At 34.0% G+C, this 23817-nt stretch overlaps 1 protein-coding gene across 1 annotated transcript; it reads left to right on the top strand.

Moving 5' to 3' along the window:
• The first annotated feature begins 1236 nt into the window (after positions 1-1236).
• On the top strand, positions 1237-22514 carry LOC138310685 (uncharacterized). Its single transcript, XM_069252012.1, has 3 exons — positions 1237-1822; positions 19694-19748; positions 22113-22514. The coding sequence occupies exons 1-3, from the start codon at positions 1744-1746 to the stop codon at positions 22267-22269; spliced, it is 291 nt and encodes a 96-aa protein (XP_069108113.1). The 5' UTR covers positions 1237-1743; the 3' UTR covers positions 22270-22514.
• Positions 22515-23817: the final 1303 nt, after the last annotated feature.

The raw sequence follows: 23817 nt of genomic DNA, 5'->3' as shown, positions 1-23817 counted from the left end.
TTGTGTTCGTATAACACTGGCTTACTTACAGTAAGGGGTCAAGCGTGGTTTTACGGGGAATAATAATATGCCCGCATGTAAGTAACAGTATTAATTCTAATGTATGATCTGTCAACATGTTGGAACAATATCATCTGAAATTAATTTGGTGATAACAAATATTTCTACTACACATTTTACTAAAATTAGGAAGGTTTGGGACAACCGCATCTACAACGAGCCATGGCAATCAAGATGAATCTTTACATGCCAATACAGGTTTCATTTTGATGCAGATTACAGTCCAGCCACAGGTTGAGCAGACAAGAGTTCAATTCAAACTGACCGATATGTTTAATCGTTAATATTTATCAAGAATATTAATCATCTTAAACAGAAAGTCTTGCTATTTATGAACGATTTCATGATGGATCACAAATACAAAAAGTCGGGTCTCCCTGATTCCATACTCGTTTGTTTTTGGTTTCTATTTGGAGGTTGTTTTTCTTTATGGAGGTTATTAAGGCTGTTTTCTCTTTTCCTTTTCTTTCTCTGTTTACATGCAATCGCCTCTGCATCTTTATAGCTTCAGGTTTTTATTCTCCATTGTTCATCCTTATCGTTAATATAACAGGCCGTGATGGCCTGGTTAAGATTTCCCACCGCAATACAACCACAAACCTTTCATCTCTGAATCCTGAATTCGAATTCCAAAGGGGAAAGTTGTCAGTTACCGCAAATCGGTGATTTTTCTCCGGCTTTCCTAACGTTCGAAACCTGACACGCTATTAAATGATGCTGACTGTTAGCTGAACGTTACCCCTAACCCTTATACAATTTTTAAACATATTGCATTAAATATATATTTTTGTTTTTTGTTCTAGAATTGTTTGGGAAAATATTCATTATTTCATTTTGGGCTTTTATCCGCTTTAACTTGTCATTTGTTCGGATTTTCGGATGAAATTGGTAAAACATGTTTTCTATGATAATAATAATGAACTCCATGACACCCTTAGGAAATTCCCTAATGCCGTGATATCTCGTCCATCCAAACATCGACGACAAATCGCCCGTGAAGAGGAGTGTATAGAACTCCTACATCCTAACTAACGATCACGTTACATCGCTGCCCTGGCCTTTTATTCAACCGATTCTTTCCCGTCTCAATCAATCCCTGCAGCCCGACCCTGTTTCGGACTAATCAGCCAATCGAACAATCGTGATTTATCAGATTGACAATGACAGAGGTCCACCCCGATGCTTCCTCAAATGATTATCACACGTTATGGTGGGTACGCATTACTACGATAATACCAACGTGTGATATGACGCTCTCACAGGAACGGATATAGAAAATCAATTTACTGATGCCTATAAATTAGATTCGTTTGCTCCAAGTAGTAGTTACATACTGTCGGACATTACTGAAGTAGGGATTGTGATCTCTGTTAATACTGTTTCGGATACTCCAGTGGCTGAGACGTTGGTAGTGAATGCAGGGCGAGTACGACTGCCTCAGCGACATGACATGGCTGTGAGCATAGATAACAGTGCACGACGTTCTCTACAACAGCTCACAGCTTTACAGGATATTCTATACTTACCTACGCAACTTACCATACTGGTGTATCAAAGTCGACAAAACTAACATACGATCAAAGAAAATTATATATATATATAAATTTGAAATTATTTAAAATAACCCTGCAGTGGCGTGTTCCTAAGAAGACCTATCCTTACTTTTCAGACATTTGACGAACTATGGTTAAACTACACGTACTGTGCTCGTGTTCGGCTCTGCTTCTTCTGTCGCTCTCTTGTTCAGCGGAATACTACATCGGTAAGCTGCTAAACCTCTTTTATATAATCATATATGTAAATATTCTGTCATAAGTATTTCAACTTTACAGTAATACCCACATAAAAGTATTATCGTTATTTCTTTTATAATTCATATATGAATGGAATCGTACATCTTTTTCTTGTGATTGACTTTCTCCTATGATTGGCTTTCTATTGAAGATTCGTTGAGATAATATCACACAGCTAACTTTGGTTTCTCAATGTCTGAATGTATTTTGGTATTAACTTATCTTTTTGTGATATCAATGGATGCTCTAAGCATAATATTGTTTTATTGTTCAACTTTTTGTGTTCTCTTACAACTAGTTTGGTTAACATATCATCTAGGTATCTGGTACGAACACTGGATAGTGATGAAACTATGGACCAGACATCATTTAATGTTTGTCTATGAATCTGCTTTTTGATCATGGTCGAACTACAAAACAAATTATAAATATTTACAATCAGACCTTTAAAATGTAATTCATTATAAGTTAATGAACATTTAAAATTTGGAAACTGTGATGGTTTTCCAATTGTCTATCCTGAATTGTCACTATACGTATCATCAACATTTCAAAATGCGCTAGCGCGCATTATAAAGATTGTCTGCAAAGCTCTGCAATCTTTATAGACCATAGACTCCAAAGGCAGATAATTTAATGACATCAAATGATCAAAGTCTAAAAAGAGCTTACGCGATTTGTTAATTACTCTTATTGGCATTTGAAGTCAAAGATTAAAAGGGATGTCAAATACCTCTTGATCATTTTGAATAGTAACATTTACAAGATATTGATATTTTTTTATTGCGTTTGGCTTTCTCCTGGTATTCCTGCTTTCCTCCTCCATTTCTAACATGGACAAGGTATTCATGAATCTGGTATTGAATTAGACAGAAACAAAATCAAACCGAATTAAATGTTGACATACATGTAAGGGTAACATTACAACAGAGACTTGTAGATTACCTAGGCAGTTTGTAATGACTAACGCATATGTATTACATGTACTGCCATGCCTTCAACTTAATTCAAATGAACTAATTGGATCCTTTTGACTTTGGTTACATATAGCGATTCTTCATTAAATAACACAAATATGACATAGATATGGAAATATTTTACCGATACCGTTGCATTTATTCAATGTTATAATGTCATTTGAGTGTGGTTAGACTGTAAGTAAATGGAAGATGTAAACGTTGTGATTTTAAGTGTTTTCCCAGACATCTACACCTTAAATACAGCAATTGAATACGTTTTCTCGAAACAAATATACATATCATGCAAGAGTTCCTTAAAGTATATATAATAGTATTTTTGATGATTAGAATGCCTCTCTACTAGTTTGTGCTATCTTGTTTATATATTTTTAAAATGGCAATATACAGACAAAAAAATAGAAAGACTTTGTTATTTCTGAAATGGTGCTGCTTTAGAATGTTATCAATTGCGTGGTTCTGTGTCCGTCATATCAAGGCTTGTTTGAGAGACTCTATTTATTAATATGGCGACTAAAATAATATGCATACGTCAGAGATCGTGATTTAACTCCTAGACAGGTAATCAGAACTTCAGATAAAATGATTATATTTTAATTTCTTCGAGACGAGAAATAGAATAAGGAAAAAGTTCATTAAAGAAAATAAAATCAGTTTTTGACGTTATTGATTCATCCCTTTGGATTCACAATGAATTATTCAAGCTTTATAAATAGACGAGTTCAAATGAGTCTCATGGGGGACGTGTTTAGTGCGATACTACTGACGACTTATAGGGTACGATTTCTCTTTATTGAAAAAATGTATCCCATTTGAAGTAATTCTAGAAAACAGATTTTGAAACGTCGATTGATAAGATAATACATGACTCATATTTTTTTTAACTTAATTCTAACTACAGACGATGTAAAACCATCCTCTCAATGCTCTAGCGGTTACTTGAATTGTCGTTATACCTATCCTTGAACTATCGTAATAAACTGTAGATTACAAATGAGGGATAACCAATCCTTAACTTTAAAGTCAATAAAATAGAGTTATCAAAGGATTTTTGTCATGTGCATGGAATAGATCACACTGTCTGATCGTATGCGCATAGGGTAACATAGGACCTTCTATAATTTCGCATTTATATTGTGATACTAACCTCTTGAGATCGCGGGTGATGGTAAATTAGATTTCAGTTTTCTTGAGATAATATGGGTTTTCATCCTCTCTTTTGCATAATTCATTTTTTACAACATCAACAGCCAAACACATTGGTATTGAGAAATCTGTTCCTATGGTCATGATACGTTGCAGTGAATATATGTACCAGACTTTCATAAAAACACCATCAAAGGCAATTAACACTGATTCACTGATTTTTTTTTGTCGTCTCTGTTTCCAGATGGGACGATATCTTAGCAAAAAAGACTTCGAAGTATGAATTCCAAAAGTCATAATCTTTAAAGATTCATTTCGACTGATAAGAAATATACTGACTGATATCACAGATTACAATTGAAGTCAAGATTTTTCGTTAAACTGATAAATAACACAACATATAATGAACGTTCATTTCTCCCATATGCTTTGGAATTAAGTTTCTATTTTTGATGATTTATACATACTATAAGTATAACTTCAGTACAGATCATCAATGACAATCTGATAGCATTACACTGATACACTCAGAGGTCTGTTAGTTAACATTAGACATCACCAGGAACCTTATAAATCTGTATCAGGCATTGGTGATGCTTGTGATCTTCTTTCGGTCGTGTGGGTTGTCCATTTTCCGAGCTCATTAGTGACAAGATAATTATAAAAGATATAAATGTACAACTTGTTCACCTTTTTTCAAAGATCATTATAAGCCTATACTTAAAAGAAGAAAAATAAATTTATCTCTATTAAATTGATATAAACTTATAAATAAGTGTGAAATTATAGACTGATTACATAATTTTAACAAGCGTGATTTTCCTTTCAACATTCGTAAGCAACATGGTATGTTGGATACACAATGTACATATACTCTCAAAAATACGTCACTGCAAATAGGAAAATAAGGATCCAGGGAAATTTAATTCTAAATTCCGTATCCTTACGTATAGTTACAGTGCAACATATCTTTAGTCTGACGTGTTTACGAACCTGCGTCGATCTCAGAGTGAATCCCTTTCATTGCAATTTCTGATAACTCTTTCGAAGTTCTATAGATTATGGATAATGAAGACTATTTTGAAGTTTTATGGTCGACATCATCAGGAAATATCATGTGTCCCGATCCACACTACTTGATATGTCAACGTTTATTCACAGACGATACTTGATTTTCATCTGAAAATTATACCATGACACCAAAAGTGAATTACCTAGATTAGCGTTGGATGTGTAGTTGATAAAGCATACAGCACTTGCTTTCATGGAACATCTGGTGTTATTCTCAGTATCTCACATGCTATATCAATTTTTGATTGATGACATTGTTAGTTGGATTAAGGTTCTGTTATTGAATCAGTGTCTATTTTATGATCAGCACGATTTATAACAGAACAATGAACACGAAAGGCAGTGATATTGATGTCGAAAGTGATATATTGATATCAGAACGTTTCGACACTTTTAGATCAACAAAATGTAATGTAAACATCTTAGGGCCGTTTTCATGTCACATATGCTTCTTTTTATGAGAAATGACATCTTAACTTTAATAAGTCTCAAGTGTATTTGACATAAATGTTGTGAGGAGGTGGGCGAAGTTCAAAAGCAATTGGATTAGGAATAGAACTAGTTGGATTTACATAAAGGTTATTCATAGAAAAGTCTATTGCTGTTATGGTCCTATTGGACCAATAAGCGAACTTACATAAGGGTTGGGCAAGTGCGTTAGATTAATGGAACAAAGGTTTTATGTTTCTTACATACAAATGCCGGGAATGGTTGTCAAGTATAGCACGATGGTGATATACTTTTGAAACAAAATATAAATAGTAAATCTGTGACGTTTTGTGATATTCTCCCGGCGATAAAATTGCCCATTCTCAATTTAAGCACTTCTTCTTTTGTGCACGTGAAAATACAATCAAAAGCCAGTACTGTTGCAGAACTTCCTCAATCATAATATACGCACATTTCTTTAACATTTGATGTGTTTTCCTTAATTTTGACAAAGGACAATGGTAAATAACTATTGTAAGCAAAGATTACGATTTATACGATAGCTGGGCAGACTAGTTATAGGATATAATTTGCAGATGCGATGGATATCATGATTATTTTTCTTAAACTTCAGTTATTTTGGATGCATATTTGAGTTACATACATCTAACTCGTTTATTGTCCATTCAGAATTCATGTGAAGTCATTTGGATCAAAGGTATTGAAGCATTACAATCATGTTACTATAAATATTTGCTACAACTGTCGTTGTTTGACACACATTACTGTCTCTATGACGTTATTGCTACTGACGAATATGGAAACCGTCAGTACCATAGACGTCACAAGTCAATTCGAGTTCAACAAACATGTAGTTCGTTCATGATACTGGCAGTATATTTTCATGAAAAACATATCATATTAACTACAAAAACAACTAAGATTTATCGGTCATATACACATGATAACAGTAGAGTGGTCATATTTCTCTCGGGTTATTATTACGATCTCATACAACTCAATCATCAAACCTCGTTATGGCAGATGATTTGTAGCAGTGTTATGATGGTCTGTTGTATCTGCCGATTCCGATCTGCAGATTTGGAAGTAAATTCTAGACATGATTGGAATCGTTACAGAGGTTAACCCTAATTGGTAAACCCCTGGCGTATATAGGGTCACATTAACATGATTTAGGTACGGGGGAAACGGTAAATGGATCATGATAAATAATACTAACAGCGTTAGGTATGTCCTAGAGGTTTATGGGGACAGTTGTGACTTCATTAACGTTTTTTGTTTAGCTGTATGTTACGTTTTACTGACAATATATCAGTTTTATTATAACAAAATTACACACTTATATCCAGGGGGAAGTTACGTTAAAATGATATATATACAGTACCTATCAATTTCTACTAATTCATTGTGGATCAAAATTGACATTCACATATTCCATGGCTTTGGATGACGAATGATAGTTATCATCCATATGTCTTGATAGAACCTCAAAAGGTAAGACGATTTTTATGATTTAAAAAGTAAGACGATTATAACATCGTAGGTTTTCAAGGGCTGAAAAATATTTCATGAAAATTGCTACACTATCATTCTCACAACTACTTCATTGTTTTTGATTTTTTTAGTAAACGTATTGATCATTTTTCATAACAACTATGAATATTCAATACTCAACCGCCGTTACAACAATCACATCACATTATCGTATAAATTATCGTATATTGTCGTATATTATACTTTATTTTAGATATAACTAGTGAAATTATCATCAAAGTTCAATGGCCGATTACTGTTGATAATCACGATGAAATGCCATTGATAACCGAATTTTATATTCTCATTGAACATAAACCGACAAACTATTGCGACGTTTTGGTGCTGTGTTATATCTCTTTGGCTTTTGGCTCAGTAGTTCCAGTTCCCAAATCAATGTACATCAAAAATCTATCTGTTACAAAGTAATGGTAAAAGGTTTTCCTAGTAAGTCACAACTTAATGCCATGGATGGCTTATCAGGTGAGAAGTTTAATTTTGAAGACGAACATCAATTCAGTTTACAGAAAGATATTTTACTACTAATCTAGGTTATAAACAATTCCTAGTCTTGTTCGATAAAATGTTTTGTATCTGGTTTGTTTTTATACGAAACAACAATGCATATGGTTAAGACCAGCACAAGCTATTTTTTGCATCTTCTGCAAATCTAGAAATATGTTTGAAAAATAACTACAACTATCTTGATAATATTCTACCTAAGAGGACAGTGGCATTATGTGTAGAAGCCGTAGTCTTTATGTGCAAAAACAAACTGCATTACTTACGAACGTAACTGCAATTATTTTTTATTGTATTATTGGTGTGTAAAATATAATTGGCATTTTCAAATGTATTCTTGAGAGAATGGAAAGAATACAACCGACATCAAATAAAAGATATTGAAGTAAATATTTCATATATGTAATAGTTGTTTCTGTGCAATTAGGCTTATAGCTTACAGCTTAATTATTAAAAAATATCTATGATGAATCTGATATATTCACTATAAAGGTGCGCTGATTGGTTTTTTTAATTGCTGGCAGGTATGTGACCACAATTTGATCAAATGTGTCTCCTGCAATTCGATCAGTAATTAAGTCGTTATGCCCCTCATTCGTGTTTCTTGTGATAATCTATAATGGAGATGAGTAGATAGAGGATATTCCTTGTTTCTTGATGAATATCACTTATATTTCATCGAGTGAGGTGGAAACTTGGATATTTTTTCACGAATGCGAAGCCTCTTGAGATGAAATACTACTGGTAATCATCAAGAAACAAGGTATATTCTATTTATAACGGTTTTTTTCGCTTCCATTTACAGAAGACCATCACTACTAGTTCCGCCAATGTATTGTAAAGAGTTATATGCCCTTGTGATTATTACGTCGTATTTTTGCTAGCATAACGTCATATTTCTGCACAAAAATATGACGTCATTTTAGCACACAAAATAATGACGTAACAATCAAAATGATATGTTCATTGTCAATGCTGCAATCCGATTAGTCAAAAACAAATGAAAATATCAAAATTGATATTTTCATTGGAGTGAAGTATATAGCTTTAATGTTCATCGTAAAACCTTATATTTCACAGCGAAATATGTAATAAATATGATTATTTAAGGAAGATTAAGACGTAACATTGAAATTTATCTTTGAATACCCTATCGTAAATATACACGAGAGGAAAATGATTACATTAATAATTTTTAGTCTAAATCTTCATAAAATGAATGAAGTTACCTGTAATCTGTTATTAGTGCGCTGTAGGCTTTTAAAGCCGTGGACATGTTGCTTGTACGTAGTAGAGGATATTGATACCAATTGCTTGAAATGAACTCTCAAATGCTTTTTGCTTGTGGCAATTTGGATTCCAGTTTGCGATACTTACTACGGCTCGGTGCCGTCTCTTGAGGATATCAGGAATCTTTAATTAGATTCCGCCAGCTAATTCAATCGACTTCTTTAACGAGACTGTCTCGAGCAAACCGTTAACGTCAAGTAGCAGATCGGCGACAAATACTACCAAATGGAATTGATCTTACAGACAGGCGCCTCCCCTGTTGACGGTATCACGTTTTGCATTGATCTAATTATTCAATTTGACACTTTTCTGAGACTGATTCCCCAAACTTCAGTCGCCGTCGTGTTGGCCAATTGTAATATGATAGATGGTATGTAGTGGTACATGACATGTGATTGGTTCGATTAGACATATGTTTCCACATTGTGAACTATATAGGTTTTGATGAGAGTCAATATCTGATGAAAACTGTACAAACACATGGCCTCTTTCGAACACATCCACAGGGATACACTGACCGCTTTCTGTCCATCACAATTTCAAAGGAAAACGGAAGAATGACACTGCAAAACATAATTTGACATTTGCAGCAAGTGTTTTTTATAAACTGCTGATTGAATCACACTGCCGAAGCAGGAATGTCACCAACCATATTTTTATATAGTTTGAATCACAAAGGGTCAAAACCTACATCATATTTTTCATTTCATCATACATTTATTGCAACTCTGCAGGTTTTACCATATATGTATTATTGTTAGTTCAGATAACGAGGTATATCTTTTATTGTTCCACTTCATTACCATTCTCTGGCTTCTGATTGGTCAAAATGTAAACGTTCGTTGCCATGGTAACGAAATAAAGACTTCTGATTTTCTAAAATATAGACTTCAACCTATTCCGATATAAATTAGTATTAAGGAGTTTTGAAAGGATGCGCAATGCAATAGTACGGCTGCCGAGGCGTCAGGAGACTTTTGCAATGATCGTCTATTACAGATATAATTTTTTATCATTATCAAAAGTAACGACTTTGGCAGTTAATTGTTTTAGAATAACTCCAAAATCCGTGTAGATGTAACCATACCAATAGTAACAGAACACCTCATGAAATATCCTTCAGCTCGTTTTGTATCCATGCAAGTCAGTGGTTCAGGGTTTTTATCATATGACTCGGATATTGCCTCCTTTTAATTGATTTCTATCCATTTCATTATGACTTTCTGTTCTAGTAATATGACATCATTAAAACCACCATACTACCGTGCTGGGAAATTAGAGACTACTTGCATAAATTGCAAGTTCGCTATCGTACACCGACAGAAAATCGTTTCCTGGCGCTTAATCTAAAATCTCTTTCGCAATTAGTCTCAAAATCGAAACCAGGATTTAGTTTTAATCGTGATACATGTAAAGGACGCATAATATTGGGTTTTTTCTATACGCTGCTTTTCTAATAAAGTATCAAAATTATATTTGATTTTTTTTTAAAAAGAAGAATGCGTATTTTGTATTTCAGGAAGAAAATGTAGGCGTGAAAGCTCAACCAATAAAGATAAATTTGACCATGCAAATATGACATTATTTTTTAATAAGCAGATTTGCATACAACACCAGGGAAATCAGTTTTTTATTGGCAAGATTGTTTACCATCTGCAACCTCCCAAAAATGGTTTACTTTTTAAAATAAAAAACTCAGTTATGTGTGCTCATAGTAACGCAACATGTCATGAAGGTTGGTTTTGAAATAAAGCTTGTTGAAAGATAGGAGGGACTTTCTGTTTCCTGAATCATTTATATAACGTTTACATCGATACCCGTGCGAAAAGGAAAACACATGGAAGATGCTAAATAAAAGCTATACTAATAAACCCAATAATAAAGTGATTTCATTACAATTAAAAACTTTGCTGGATAATATAGATATTGTACAGAAATCCATTAGATGGCAATTATGTTGCTTCGAGAATTACAAGGGATGCAACCGTTAGTTTCTGATACGTAACGCCCTATTATAAAGGCGGACTCATATTTATGGCATATGCATTGGCATGGGGAGTGTATGTTGAAAGACTCTGGTATTAGGAGCTATCACATTTCAATGCCACCTTACACAACCGATCAAATGACTCCTGTCCCTGTTCCCATTTTCTACATACAGAACGTTAAGCAGAAGATGACAATACCATAGTAGACGAAGAAAAAAGAAAATTACCACAGATTTTGCTGTGTCATGACCAGAGACAAAACCAAAGTCATCATATCAGGGGCATGGCTACGGATATACCTGGATAATGTCATGGAAATGTTTTATCACAATGTCGAATTTAATTGTTCCGTCTGATGACACCAAACGTAAACATCCAGAGATGCTATGATGTAATGCAAGTAACTAGCAGTAGCAATTTCATTCTACCTTTATCGTGTATAATATGTCAAGCAGTGTATGTAAGGATGTTCGATTGATTTGGCAAATAATTTTGGCGTTTCCTTGGCGGGCTTATCATCTAGGTAATTTTCTATATATTGTACTGCAATTATATGCAACATATTATCATATAGCTGCCTAGCATGAGACAGCATGTGACAATCCCAATGTGATATTGGGGTTTTAATGTGTTAAAATGATGCAATTTTCGCATAACTGAAGATCATAAAGTCCTTACGAAATGTGCTGAATGGCATGGAGTAGAACGTACGTCATCGTTAAGATTTGAGAGACAATGAATGAACAATAGAAAAATGATTCATATGCTTGATACTTTTTATAAGCACATGGAAATGTACCATTTAATATTTAGTTTCAATCAAAGACAAGACTATACTATTAAGCGCCATTTATATATGATTGTCGCGAAAAGAAATAAGCTACAAATGTCTACGTTTTTATTTGGGTTGAATTAGGCTAGTATCAATATTTATATTAGTGGCAACATTGTGTAGATAAGAAAAGTTTAAAGTGCACGTGACTCATGACAGTTTCGTGTTCCTTTGGTCATTCGCCGTTTTACTGATCATTATGTCATATGTATTATCCAATTCACGTGAACAAGACCAGTCTATAAACGCCGCATGTCGCCATGGTAACTAAGCCGCCATTTTCACTGCCGATTGGACGAATGAGCCATACTCCATCAATGAGTAACTCGTGCTTAAAGTCCCTTTGAAGTTTTCTAATTACTTGCCTCTGTCACTGTGCATGTTGACTGATGTTTGTGGTGTAAATATTGCCCGATGAGTGTTCATTAACGATTTGTTATCCTCCGGGGGGGATTGAACGCCAACTCATTCAATACGTGTTTAAAGACCCGACCAGAGCGTTAAATTAATTGTCTATAACTTATTTATGATACACTTTAATTTGATATATAGCCTGGCCACACAATTACCACCATAAAGACTGCATTGAAGTAGATAAATCGTATGTTTGGCAATGATATCTGTCATTAAATGATACATGTTTTACTGGAACTGTGTTAAAGGCTAATTACATGGTCTGCCAGTCAAACGTGTAAAAGCCTTTCTTCAAACAATACATGTTTATTGATAAAGTTATGAAAAAATCTGTCCATTCAACAAAAGAACAGATTTGGGCCTATGTGTAAGCATACGTGGAAATGTTTATGAAGATGGTGTAAATAGAGGTTACACAACGAGTGGCTGTTGGATATGGACTATTCATTCCACACGAGTGAGTTATTTTTTAAAAGTTACAAAAGACACGAGCTTTAGTCGTGTGACCTGTTTCTACCACAATTATATCCGCTTTTAGCCGATAGAAATACGACGAGAATAAGTACGCTATCCAACAGCAGTTTTGGCGTCAAGCGGCGATCACAGCATAGCATGACGTCACTCGATTATTGATGACGTTGACAAATGATGACATGACACTCAGAAAGACGTAGTTCGGTCAAAGTTCACCGTGTCAGCCAATCAGAATGCGTACAGAGTTTATACCACGTGTGGTATAAACAAATTGTTAATCAACAGCTGCATCGTTTATTTGATACCCTGAGAGTTGAATAACACTGACTATTGTGGTAGAAAGTTAAATATGTGTCACTGCTTGCTTTGACCTACGTACATTACTTAATGGCTGGGGGTTTAACTGAGGTTTTTTTATGTCATGCAATTATGTCGTGCCTCATAAAAATAGGACGCTTTATATTGGTTAATCCAAACATTTTATAGCATCAATACAGGTAACTAGCGTTCTTATCATTGTCTAAACTCTTCGAATTATACATGTAAATTGTATCCCATGTAAAGAAAGAGGAAAATACTAAACTTCCATGACAAGTTCAGCGTGGGAAATCTTATTATCTTTAAGGTACCAAAGTCATATAGGCATCCATTATTTTTGTCATTATAATGTTATTACCAAGATTTAGTCGCATGGAATTTCAAATGTCTTGGGGGACTATTATGTCTATGGAATTATTATGCCGCTGTATTAGCCAGTTAGACGCAACGTTACAAACTGCAACGTTTGCTTTTACATTATGATAAGATACTTTTTTTCTAAATCAGTCAAAATACTATAGATACATAGTAATAGATTGAATTATTAATATATATTACTGACATCTGCACATGTGAAATGATTGTTTTTCTATCAGATCATAGGTTTTTTATTTCCTAATTTCTTTGGGTGAGTATAATGCAAATTATTTATATAAACGAATATCTGTGGCCAGACCTTGATATGATTTCCTGGGTGTAGCGTTTCACTAATACTATGTTAGTCCTTAATGTTCATATGCTTTCAAATCCTCGCCATTCACTTTCTCCTAACATGCATATAGCAAGGGGACTCTTGTTTAATCTGCGTAGTGATTTCAAGACAGGAAACCCAAAGTGGCGTATAATACTCCGTCCGGGATCGGACAACGTGTCAAACACGGAATCAATTCACTATGGTTTTATGTCGCCGTCAAAGATATCATCATTAAACAGGTTTATATGATCTCGATGGAATAGATAATAAAGTTGTGAAGATCGATTGACAATTTGTAAAGAGTCGAACACACTTATCGTCTGCAGGCAACCGGTGTCAGGAGATCGAGTTACGATTTATACATTGGATTTTCTTAATGAAATATGAAATTTATCTAGCTTATTTAGCATATGTTGTATAAAAGCAACGATAAACACGTTAGCAAATAATATCAATTTAACTATACTAAAGCACTTGATGCTCCATAATGATAAAATCATTGTCAGGTAGTATCAGTCAGCTCCAATGATGTAGGGAAACAGGAATAAAACCTATGATATAATAGAATACAAAACATACAAATAAATTCACGCGAATGAAGGTTAAAGCTTCAAACCAATCAAAAGAGATCTTACAAACATTTTGCGCTTCAAAGTAATAGAGGGGCTATTTTTTGTGCAAATATGCTAAAGATGATTTTAATAAAAGAAACATCGCCATCACCATTTCATCTTGGATGTGTTAAGTCCACAGCAATATATTTGTAAAATTAACAGCCCTAGATTCCGCCCAGTCCCCGGGCATTTTGTAACTAAACCATGTTAGATGATATTGAATGTTTTAAAATGAGATTATAAATATTGAAGTTACATATATCAAGTTATTTGTTTAGAGCCTAATACAGATCAGTATATCAGTTTTATACATTCAATCCGTTTAAAGAAAAAAGGAATCCCGATAATTGTTGACATGGGGAGCGAATTAGATGTTACTGTTAACAATGATAACGCCCTATTTATTTGACAGTATCAGTTTTAGACACATCCTACTTGTAAAGCTTCCCAAACGAACCCATGACTCCCAGATTGCAATGAAGCATTGATACCGTTAACACCCTGGTAACTGTTTACCATGAAAATCATTCGCAAATATAAACGAAATTAATCATGGTCAAAATTCCTTGCATTATCTAAAACGTAAAGACTGCTATTTGAATTGTTTCATTATTTCTCTCGGGAATTAACTCCTCTACTACATCTATCAACCGCAGTGGTTGCTAACAGACGCAACCCTAACGAATGATTTTGTTTTCTAATTAAGTGTGTCCATCCATGATAAATAGCCGCCACAGCTTTCTGACGGAGGCCGCTCTATATAAGTTTACAATAATCCTCATTAATTGGGAACGCGTTTAACGGGACACGTTTCAGATTGGATTGCATGGCCCATTAATGAGGTTTTGTCTAATATGAAGCGGACTTTTCTGTGAAAGTAATTGATATCAGATACATGATATAGTTTCGGTACGGATATACTTTGATGGATTATGTCAATGTGTTTGTCTTCACATTCATGTGAGCGTTATACCCACAACCCCATCACCGTTATACTGCATCCAATGTGTTCTTGCATCTAAGATCAGATGTAATTATGGCGATAAGTGACTGTTCCGAATAGGACAATATTTTAGCCCTGAAACATATGTTTTCTTGTTATATTTAACTCGGCAGTGGAACTCATTGGCACGACAGTGAAAAGATGTTGTATGTTTGTAGAATCACATAGCAGCTCCGTCTACTGGTAGTTAATAATATTGCAGTATATCTTGTCAAAGCCGACCTTAGTATAATTGTATGACATTTTCTTTATTGATATATAGTTATTAGAATATGTATAATCCAGTACACTAGTGGCTATACCTTCCATTTAACAGTAACGTAATGATGAATGCTCACTGGTCAAAGTCAACTTCATTGTAAGACTACATGCAGATATCAATATAAAATCTATATTATAAATGTTTACTGGAATAAAAAAAAAAGTTCACAGATATATAAGATTATTGATTATTCTACCATGGCGATAATATAGTGTTTGATTGTAAATGGATATTTGATTTTGATTATTTCGTCTTTGCATCGCGGTTAGGTATCGATTGTTTCGTCATTATTTTGTGAGCGTAATTCACGTTTTTTCCCCCGAAAAGTATGACGTTACGCTCACAAACACATGACGTCACAATCAATACCTACCCGCAAGGGCAGACAACTATGTTATTACGAATACTGGTCTGTTTCTGTTTACCGTCAATGTGATAGTTTTAAAGAACTATCAGCATACTAACAGTAAAATTGGCGGAAAGCCATTGACTTACATAGAACATGCACCACTAGTGGAGCGGCTAAAGTTGATTTTCCGACAAAATCGTTCAAAGTTTGAAGAAAGCATGAAACTTTGCATATGGCTTCTTCATGACTTTACGTTTCAGGAAAAAAATGGACCCCAAAAAAGCATGGCCCCTAGCGGCTAAACGTCTACACCCATATTATTGATACTTAGGAACATTCTGGTAGTGTTTAACTTCATGTAGAAGGACCCCCATTTTGTATTTCAAGATGGCCGCCAACTTTGCGAGCTATATCTTTATATATAATGCATTTAAATGGATAAGTTGACTTTAAGCAAATATAGTGAGAGTACTTATATTTGCGTAATGTTTGATACATAAATAATTTGATTCTTATTTTAATTTCAACATGACCGCCATTTTGAAATCCAAGATGTCCGTTTAAATTAAAGTTGTTTTCGTATTTCACTCTGTAAGTGATCTAGCATGAAATAAAGTTAAAACTCTGAAAATGTTGATATATATGAAATTGCAACTCTGCAGGCGTCATCAGAGGACCATCTTTCATGGGCTTTATCAAATTCTCAATTGGAACATCCTCAAAGTCGCAAGTCAACAGCGATTGATCAAATCACTGCCCATTTGCAGATAACACACACCAAACTCATACCTTGTCACTTCTATGGCGATAATAGGGCGCATTCTCTTCTGTTTTTTGACAGTAAATCCAGTTGATTTCTTGTCACTACCCATTACTTTCAATGTTGGCAATCGCTTTTAATTTGAACGTGCAGGAAACAGGAACACCCATTCCTACATTCTAGGGTATTGGTATCTTCTACCAAACCTTAATACTTCGTCTTTCTCCTTGCAAATCCTTCCTCATAGCGTAACTCCTATGGAACTGTCAAGTCATTCATAACCACTGGAGAACATCTAGACATACATGTCACCTTATGGTGTCTGAGAACACAATCCACCTTATTTCTCATGTATATGTATAAATTCCTTCTTTAGATCATACATACGTCTGTCATCCCTATCTGCCTTTAGCAAAGCTGATGAAAGTGTTTATTTTAGTGACTAGGGCTTCTTTATTTTTTTTCTCCTTTCATGATGTCTGTAAATATACTTTGAAGACGAATCCCAAATGATATCCTTGCATTTAGTACTTCTGCCTGCATGTTGCATTTGTAGACAGTGAAAAGTATACCAATAGGTTATTGTGATGATGTAGTGAAGATCCTAAGTATCAATGATAATAAGTACCAATAATATGGGTGTAGACGTTTAAAAATGTTAATTTGATTTTTTGCTCGATAATTTACAGAGTGAAATTCGGAATCAACTTTATTTTAAACGACCATCTTGGATTTCAAAATGGCGATCATGTTGAAATTAAATTAAGAATCAAATTATTTACGTATCAAACACTACGCAAATATAAGTACTCTCACTATATTTGCTTAAAGTCAACTCATCCTTTTAAATGCATTATATATAAAGACATAGCTCGCAAAGTTGGCGGCCATCTTGAAATAAAAAATGGCAGTCCTTTTACATGAAGTTTAACCCTACCAGAATGTTCCTAAGTATCAATAATATGGGTGTAAACGATTTCAGTTTGGGTTAAGCCGGTATAGAACGTGAGTTATGGGTCACAGAAGGTGGTTTTTTGCGGCCATTTTGAAAACCAATACCTGAAACCTTATGTCGCGAAGAAGCCATATGCAAAGTTTCATGCTTTCTGCAAACTTTGAACGATTTTCATGCTTAGCCGTTCCACTACAACACCTTTTCACATTAAATGGGACACTTTAAAGTCAATTTAAAAGAATCGAATATGGTCGTAGTGTATCAGACAATTTAGTAAAAAAAAATCTACCTTTTTCGTTGAATTTGTATTTTTATTATGCCTTTCTGGTAGCACACAAAACATATGATAGATATTCATGCTATTTGCTATGAAGTTTAATAGTAAAAACAATTTATTCATATTGGTTTCTTTATTCTATTCAAAATTCGAATTTCAGACAGACGGTACCATGATAATGTAAAAACAATCCATACACACTGCCTTCCAAATTGTTATAATATTGAAAACGCTAGGTGAATCTTTCAAATACGTTTTACAATTTATCATTGAAACCTTCAAATAAGAAATCGAATTAAAAGATGCAATTGCTATTATGATTTGTACCATAAAATTAGAAAATGTATAATTTTATAAAAGCTGCATTGCATTATTTCGATAACTATTTTAGATAAATCAATTGCTTTGTTAAGTGAAAAACAATAAATAGCAAATACTCATATGATAAATTGACTAGAAAAAGTTCATCCAAGTTTGATTATATATGTTTTTCGTTATCATTCTGATAAATATCTAACAAAATAACAAGGATCGATTCGATTCTTTGCATCAAATAGGAAATGAAGCCGCAAATTCATATAAAATAAAATTTAAGGTGCATTTATTTTGTATTTCTGAAAATCCTTCTTTGTCGTAAAAGAAAACAAAACATTGGGTAACCAATTAGTTCAAACCGTCATAAACCTAATTGATTTGGCGCACGGTCCTGATCGCTTATATTTAGACACCTTGATATAACATCTACACTCTTAAGTTGTATGGTTATAAACTTCTTTCGCTCTCCTAAACACAAATTGATGGCTTTATGATCATGGATTACGAAAGAAGAATAAACTTGTAGTATCGTGACGTGGAGAGATCGAAGGATCAGATCCCATAAGAGGATGTTACTTTCTGTGTCTGTATAAAAAGTTTATGAATGAAATTGTATGGAAATAAAAAGAGAACGAGGACCACGTATCGCGTATTGGCTTCTCGTGTGTAATCACTCGAAGTTCCAAGACGACCACTATCCAATTCCCTAAGCTAAATGAGACAATGATTCTCCCGACATTTCCATGGAAAATATCCTTATTAGAATAAATGAGTGTTTTATTGATAATCGGAAGTCTTAGTATTGGATGTTATCTTGTGGGTTAAAATAATGTTTACCTCTAGTAGATGGTTGATATATCTTTTTTTTTATTACGGCAGATAAATCGGTTTGATTTGCCAGCGTCTGTAGAGACAAACGTTCTGATTAATATATTTCCATGGAAATATATGGAGCTAAAGGATTAACCTGACAGGAGTTTGTCAAAACATGATAGAAACTATAACTTGATTACTTTATTTGCTCAGGCTTTGTGCTGATCATATAAATACACCAAAGAAGAGTGATTTCAGAAATAACGACTGGGTCTACTAATGAAATAACCAATACCAATTTAATCAATATGAGCGGCTTACAAAAGCAATTTTCAGTACTAAACGAGCTTGTAGAAGGACATTGAAATTGATTTATGAATTACATTACTTTCCTTCCCTTGTATCCGTCAAGGTTATAGAGCCTCAATCACGTCTATCAATTTATTTCAATCTTGTGCATGTTTAATAAGTTTCTTCGCCAAGTCGTTCCTGGGCCACTTTGTTTTTCGAATTTCAATCCGATGAATGTCTGAAGATGTAGAATTATTACATCAAGTGCTTTTAGGATACTGTGTTCAGTGTCCTGAAACAATAACTTGCCTTATTCTCAAAATAACACAATGTGATGAAAAAGAAGTGTAAGCATTCGATTTTACCACATCCTGGGGCGTCTCTGCTTCATTACCACTATCCTGTAATTTCGCACAAGAGTCTTGTCTTTAATCACACCTTCTCCTGTTATCTTAATTTAAAAACACATTAATGTGTGTAATTATTTTACAGGTGACGACCTTGGATACTCTGATTCAGCACTAGCCACTCTCCAGAAAGTCGAACGGTAGGTGAAACCCAATATCACAATGAGACCAATCTAACTGAAATATGGATATTACACAAGGAGTTGTATCGGTTTTGACATTTTCACGAGAAATAATATTTTATGGTACTCTCTGCTGCGAATTTCGATGTTGTCCATTAAAAATTCATTACTAAATCGGATGTATATCACAACAATTGGTGTTAATGAAATCGCGGGAGAGTGAATCTAAAGTTGATTAAGACAGGGTTTTTTTCTAAAGCGATTTTTCCATCTATTGGCAGATGTGCTGATAAGATATTGCTATATTAACATTTAGCGTTCCGATTGGAACACATCAGATTCTGCAAAAGGGACTTCCCCTTATTTCAATATTGAAAAATAAAAACTTTTTCCTTAAGAAAATATCAAATAGCAGTGGCAGGGAATTGAAATCGTAAATCAAATGCAGACGTCGGTTTTACTTTTCAAAATGACTTCAAAACCATACAGGGCGATTTAAATGTCAATGACAGCGAAATTGAGTGAGATGTAAGTTCATCGGCGCAAAAGCATAATAATGAATTTAAAAAATGTGCCAAACGCGGCTTCAGTTTACCAGTAACTTATCAAGTTTTATGTGGTATTGGCAGCATCAGAAATAAAAAAAAATCTGGTATTCACAATTGTATTTTCTCTGGAGGAAAATCAATTCGGTCTATGTGAAGTACCCAGGTGTTGGTTCATCATTAGAGTTGAAAAAAACGGGACAGACAAAGATTGAGTTCTGACGTTTGTTTCGTAAGCACTGTCGTAATGTAAACATCGGAGCAACCATTAAACTGGTGGTATTTAGATATTACAGCTGCCACGCAGTGAATACATACTATAAAACGCTAGCTCTCTAACGAAATATCCTTTTAGCGCCATCTAGTATAACGTTCTCTGTAACATGTCACAAAAATAAAACAGTAATTTGATTGAATGTGGTTATTTGATAACTATGACATGGTGACATTGAATCTTTATTGTTTTCATTACATCTTAATTAATCAATACAATGAAAGCATATGATAGCATATTCTATTTATAAATTTTATATTGAATAAAACATCGCCGGATGAAAGAGACATAAATCAACACAAAACACTCCTGTTGAATGTCAAGTACCACCCTAACTTTTCAAATCGCAAAATCATCAAAGGATCTAAATAAAGTAAACTTTGGTGAGTGGGTTAAATACACGGTATCAAAATTAAAAAAACCTAATAAAACCTAACCTAATATTTTAAACATTGAATAATTTTAATAGAGCGCAATGAAATAGTTTTCCAGTAATCGTTCGCAGCTTCCCAAGGGGCATCATTGGTAAAGGAAAAGGTCTTAAATACAGCTACATAACACAACCAAGATGGCAAAACACTTTAAAGTATAATTTTGCCTAAGCGCTAACACGGATTTAGTACCGTTAACAAAGTAACAGATAAAACGAAGCGATATCAATCCAGTAGGCGACAATCCGTAATGTTAGGGTAAAAAGAAATAACTTCCAAACATAGAAATCATGAAAATGCATCCTTTCTATCAACTGAATGTGCATGAGAGCATGGTTGATACTATTTCTCTTTCTGCTTGGTTCAATTGTAAGATTGCGTGGGGTACTAATTAAGCAAGATGTTTTAACTTTCGCTATGTTGCATCAATTTACTTCCACTTTGTTGTATTAATTGTTATTTAACTTTTTTATTTGATGCGACCACTTGGGTCTTATACAAAGGCTTGATTTCATGAAATTCAGCTAGATTAGAATATCCCGATGAGATAAGGTAATTTTTTGTATTCTCCACGCCTATATTCACACATCCTTGACATTCTAGGGAATACTATAATCACTGCCGTTATATCCGCCCCTGGGGATATGTCAAAGCAAAACTAAAGGCAGTTCATAAAAAAAGGGAAAAAAAATCAACCACAATGTAAAGTATTTTGATTCTTTTGATGAAAATCAAAGGATCAAACACTATACCTGCTCATCTGTTGTCGCACACAGAGCCTTAAGTTTTAATGTGACATATCCCAGGGGTGGGTATAGCGACAGCGATAGTACTTATTGAAGTATCGGCATTAGCAAGGATGGTCAAAATCTTCAGCTCCTTTCATATAATTTACAATTTCAGCATTTATACCAAGAATTCTTTGACATATAGTTCATTCCGAGAAAACTATTTTCAATCATCCAGACTGTTGTATGAGATCGACACTTTGAAGTTTGTAACCCATAACGCATGATCATTTTGAGCAAATGTAATCGTGTATCAGATGTATTTTGTATTCATTCATGACAACGGGTGAGATCCATCATTTTGATTAAATTTGGATACTTTATTTTAAATCCTAACTTTTCAGACGAAATCTACGGTCAAGACGTCGTAAATGTCAGTCGTGGAGAAGAAAGTGTGTGCCCTGGTCCTCGGAGGCTCGTACCAGCTGCTGTGGAGGCCTAGCGTGTAAATGCAATCTCTGGATGCAAAACTGCAAATGTACCACGAAACTTTGGGGATAGATGGTACCTCAAGTCACCACCGCCGTCACCACATGACGCTGGGAAGCCGATTGGTACCACTGATAACCCATATAAAGGGGGACAGAATTTGTGAAGATCATGGTGGCTTTCTCCAGCGCCATTGTGGTGAAATTATATGTCAACGCCTTCTTGTTTGTATTCGTTCGGAAGAATGACGGGTGTGTTTAATATTTAAACATTCACTTGTAAATTTTATTGATAATAAAAGAATATATTGTGTAATACATTTGCATTGTGTTTTAATATCAATGTAGTAATACAATTAAAGTGATTGGATATGATAGGAATAGAAATTGCATATCATTTTCCAAAATGAACACATTATCGCTGAAAAAGAGAATCTTAGTCTATTGGAGCACTTGGTTCTTTGAGGTACCTTTTCCACCAGTTTTTTTTCTATCACATCTTGTTCATATTCACACCTTTGCATCATTTCGATATTGAGTTATCATATTATAATTTTATAGCATTTTTGGTATATTTAAAACATAATGTCAAGTACTGCTACAGATGTTTTTTTAAGAATACATTTCAATAGATTTTGAATTCAGAATACAAATTTGGTTTCTTTCTTTCTTTCTTTTTTTTTCGAAGAAAATTATAAAGATAAATGAAGCAATTTTCAAAGATGTTTTACAGTATCTACATGTCTTAACCAGGTAGATGCATTACATCCAATAGGTTACACGCTTACGTACATGCAATACATTGTTGCTGTAAGCCAATCAAGCTACTACACCTGCGAGACGTTGATGAATAATTCATAAACATTCATATTCATGAATTAAATTCATGAATATTCTTCAATTATTCATGAATATTTTCATGCAATTCATGAACTTAAAACTTCAATGAATAATGTTTCCTCTTCCACACGGCGGCAGATACAGCAGCCATTTTGGATTGTGACTGTTTTGGCAGGAAATATATATTGAAGTTATGTGACTCATGTGGTCATGTGACAAGTCATATGACTTCAGTGGATATTCATTTTAATTGATCAAAATAAATTAAATAGCATGTCAAGAATCATTCATGAAGTTTCATACATAACTGATATTCATTAAAATTCTTAAAAATGAAAGAAACATTTTCATTCATTTTGAAGAATTTTAATTAATATCAGTCATGCATAAAACGTCACGGATAATTCTTGACACATTGATCATGAATAATCATAAATGTTTCATGGATTCATGAAACTTCATGAAGAGTTCATGAGAGTCATTTGAAACATATTCATGAACTTTTTTTTTTCATGAACCACAATCTGCTAATATTCTTGAAAGTTCATGAATCATTCATGAATATTCATGATGTCATGAATACCATCTCGCATGGGTTGCTATACATAAGACTATCCTATGAAGTTCTCTATATTTATATAACACAGATTTTTCAGGTTTCGAAATTTACCTGTTTACAAAACCACCTTTTGAAAAGTTGTACATGTTTTATATGGGTCATATTTAGTGTCAGGCATTATCAGGTTGGTAAAAACAGGAATTTGCCCTAATGTTTCCGGAG

The sequence above is a fragment of the Argopecten irradians genome, chromosome 1, assembly GCF_041381155.1.
Source record: "Argopecten irradians isolate NY chromosome 1, Ai_NY, whole genome shotgun sequence".
Classification (NCBI taxonomy): Eukaryota; Metazoa; Mollusca; class Bivalvia; order Pectinida; family Pectinidae; genus Argopecten; species Argopecten irradians.
Note: the sequence above shows the minus strand (reverse complement) of the source record. Positions and strands in the feature narration are given on the sequence as shown.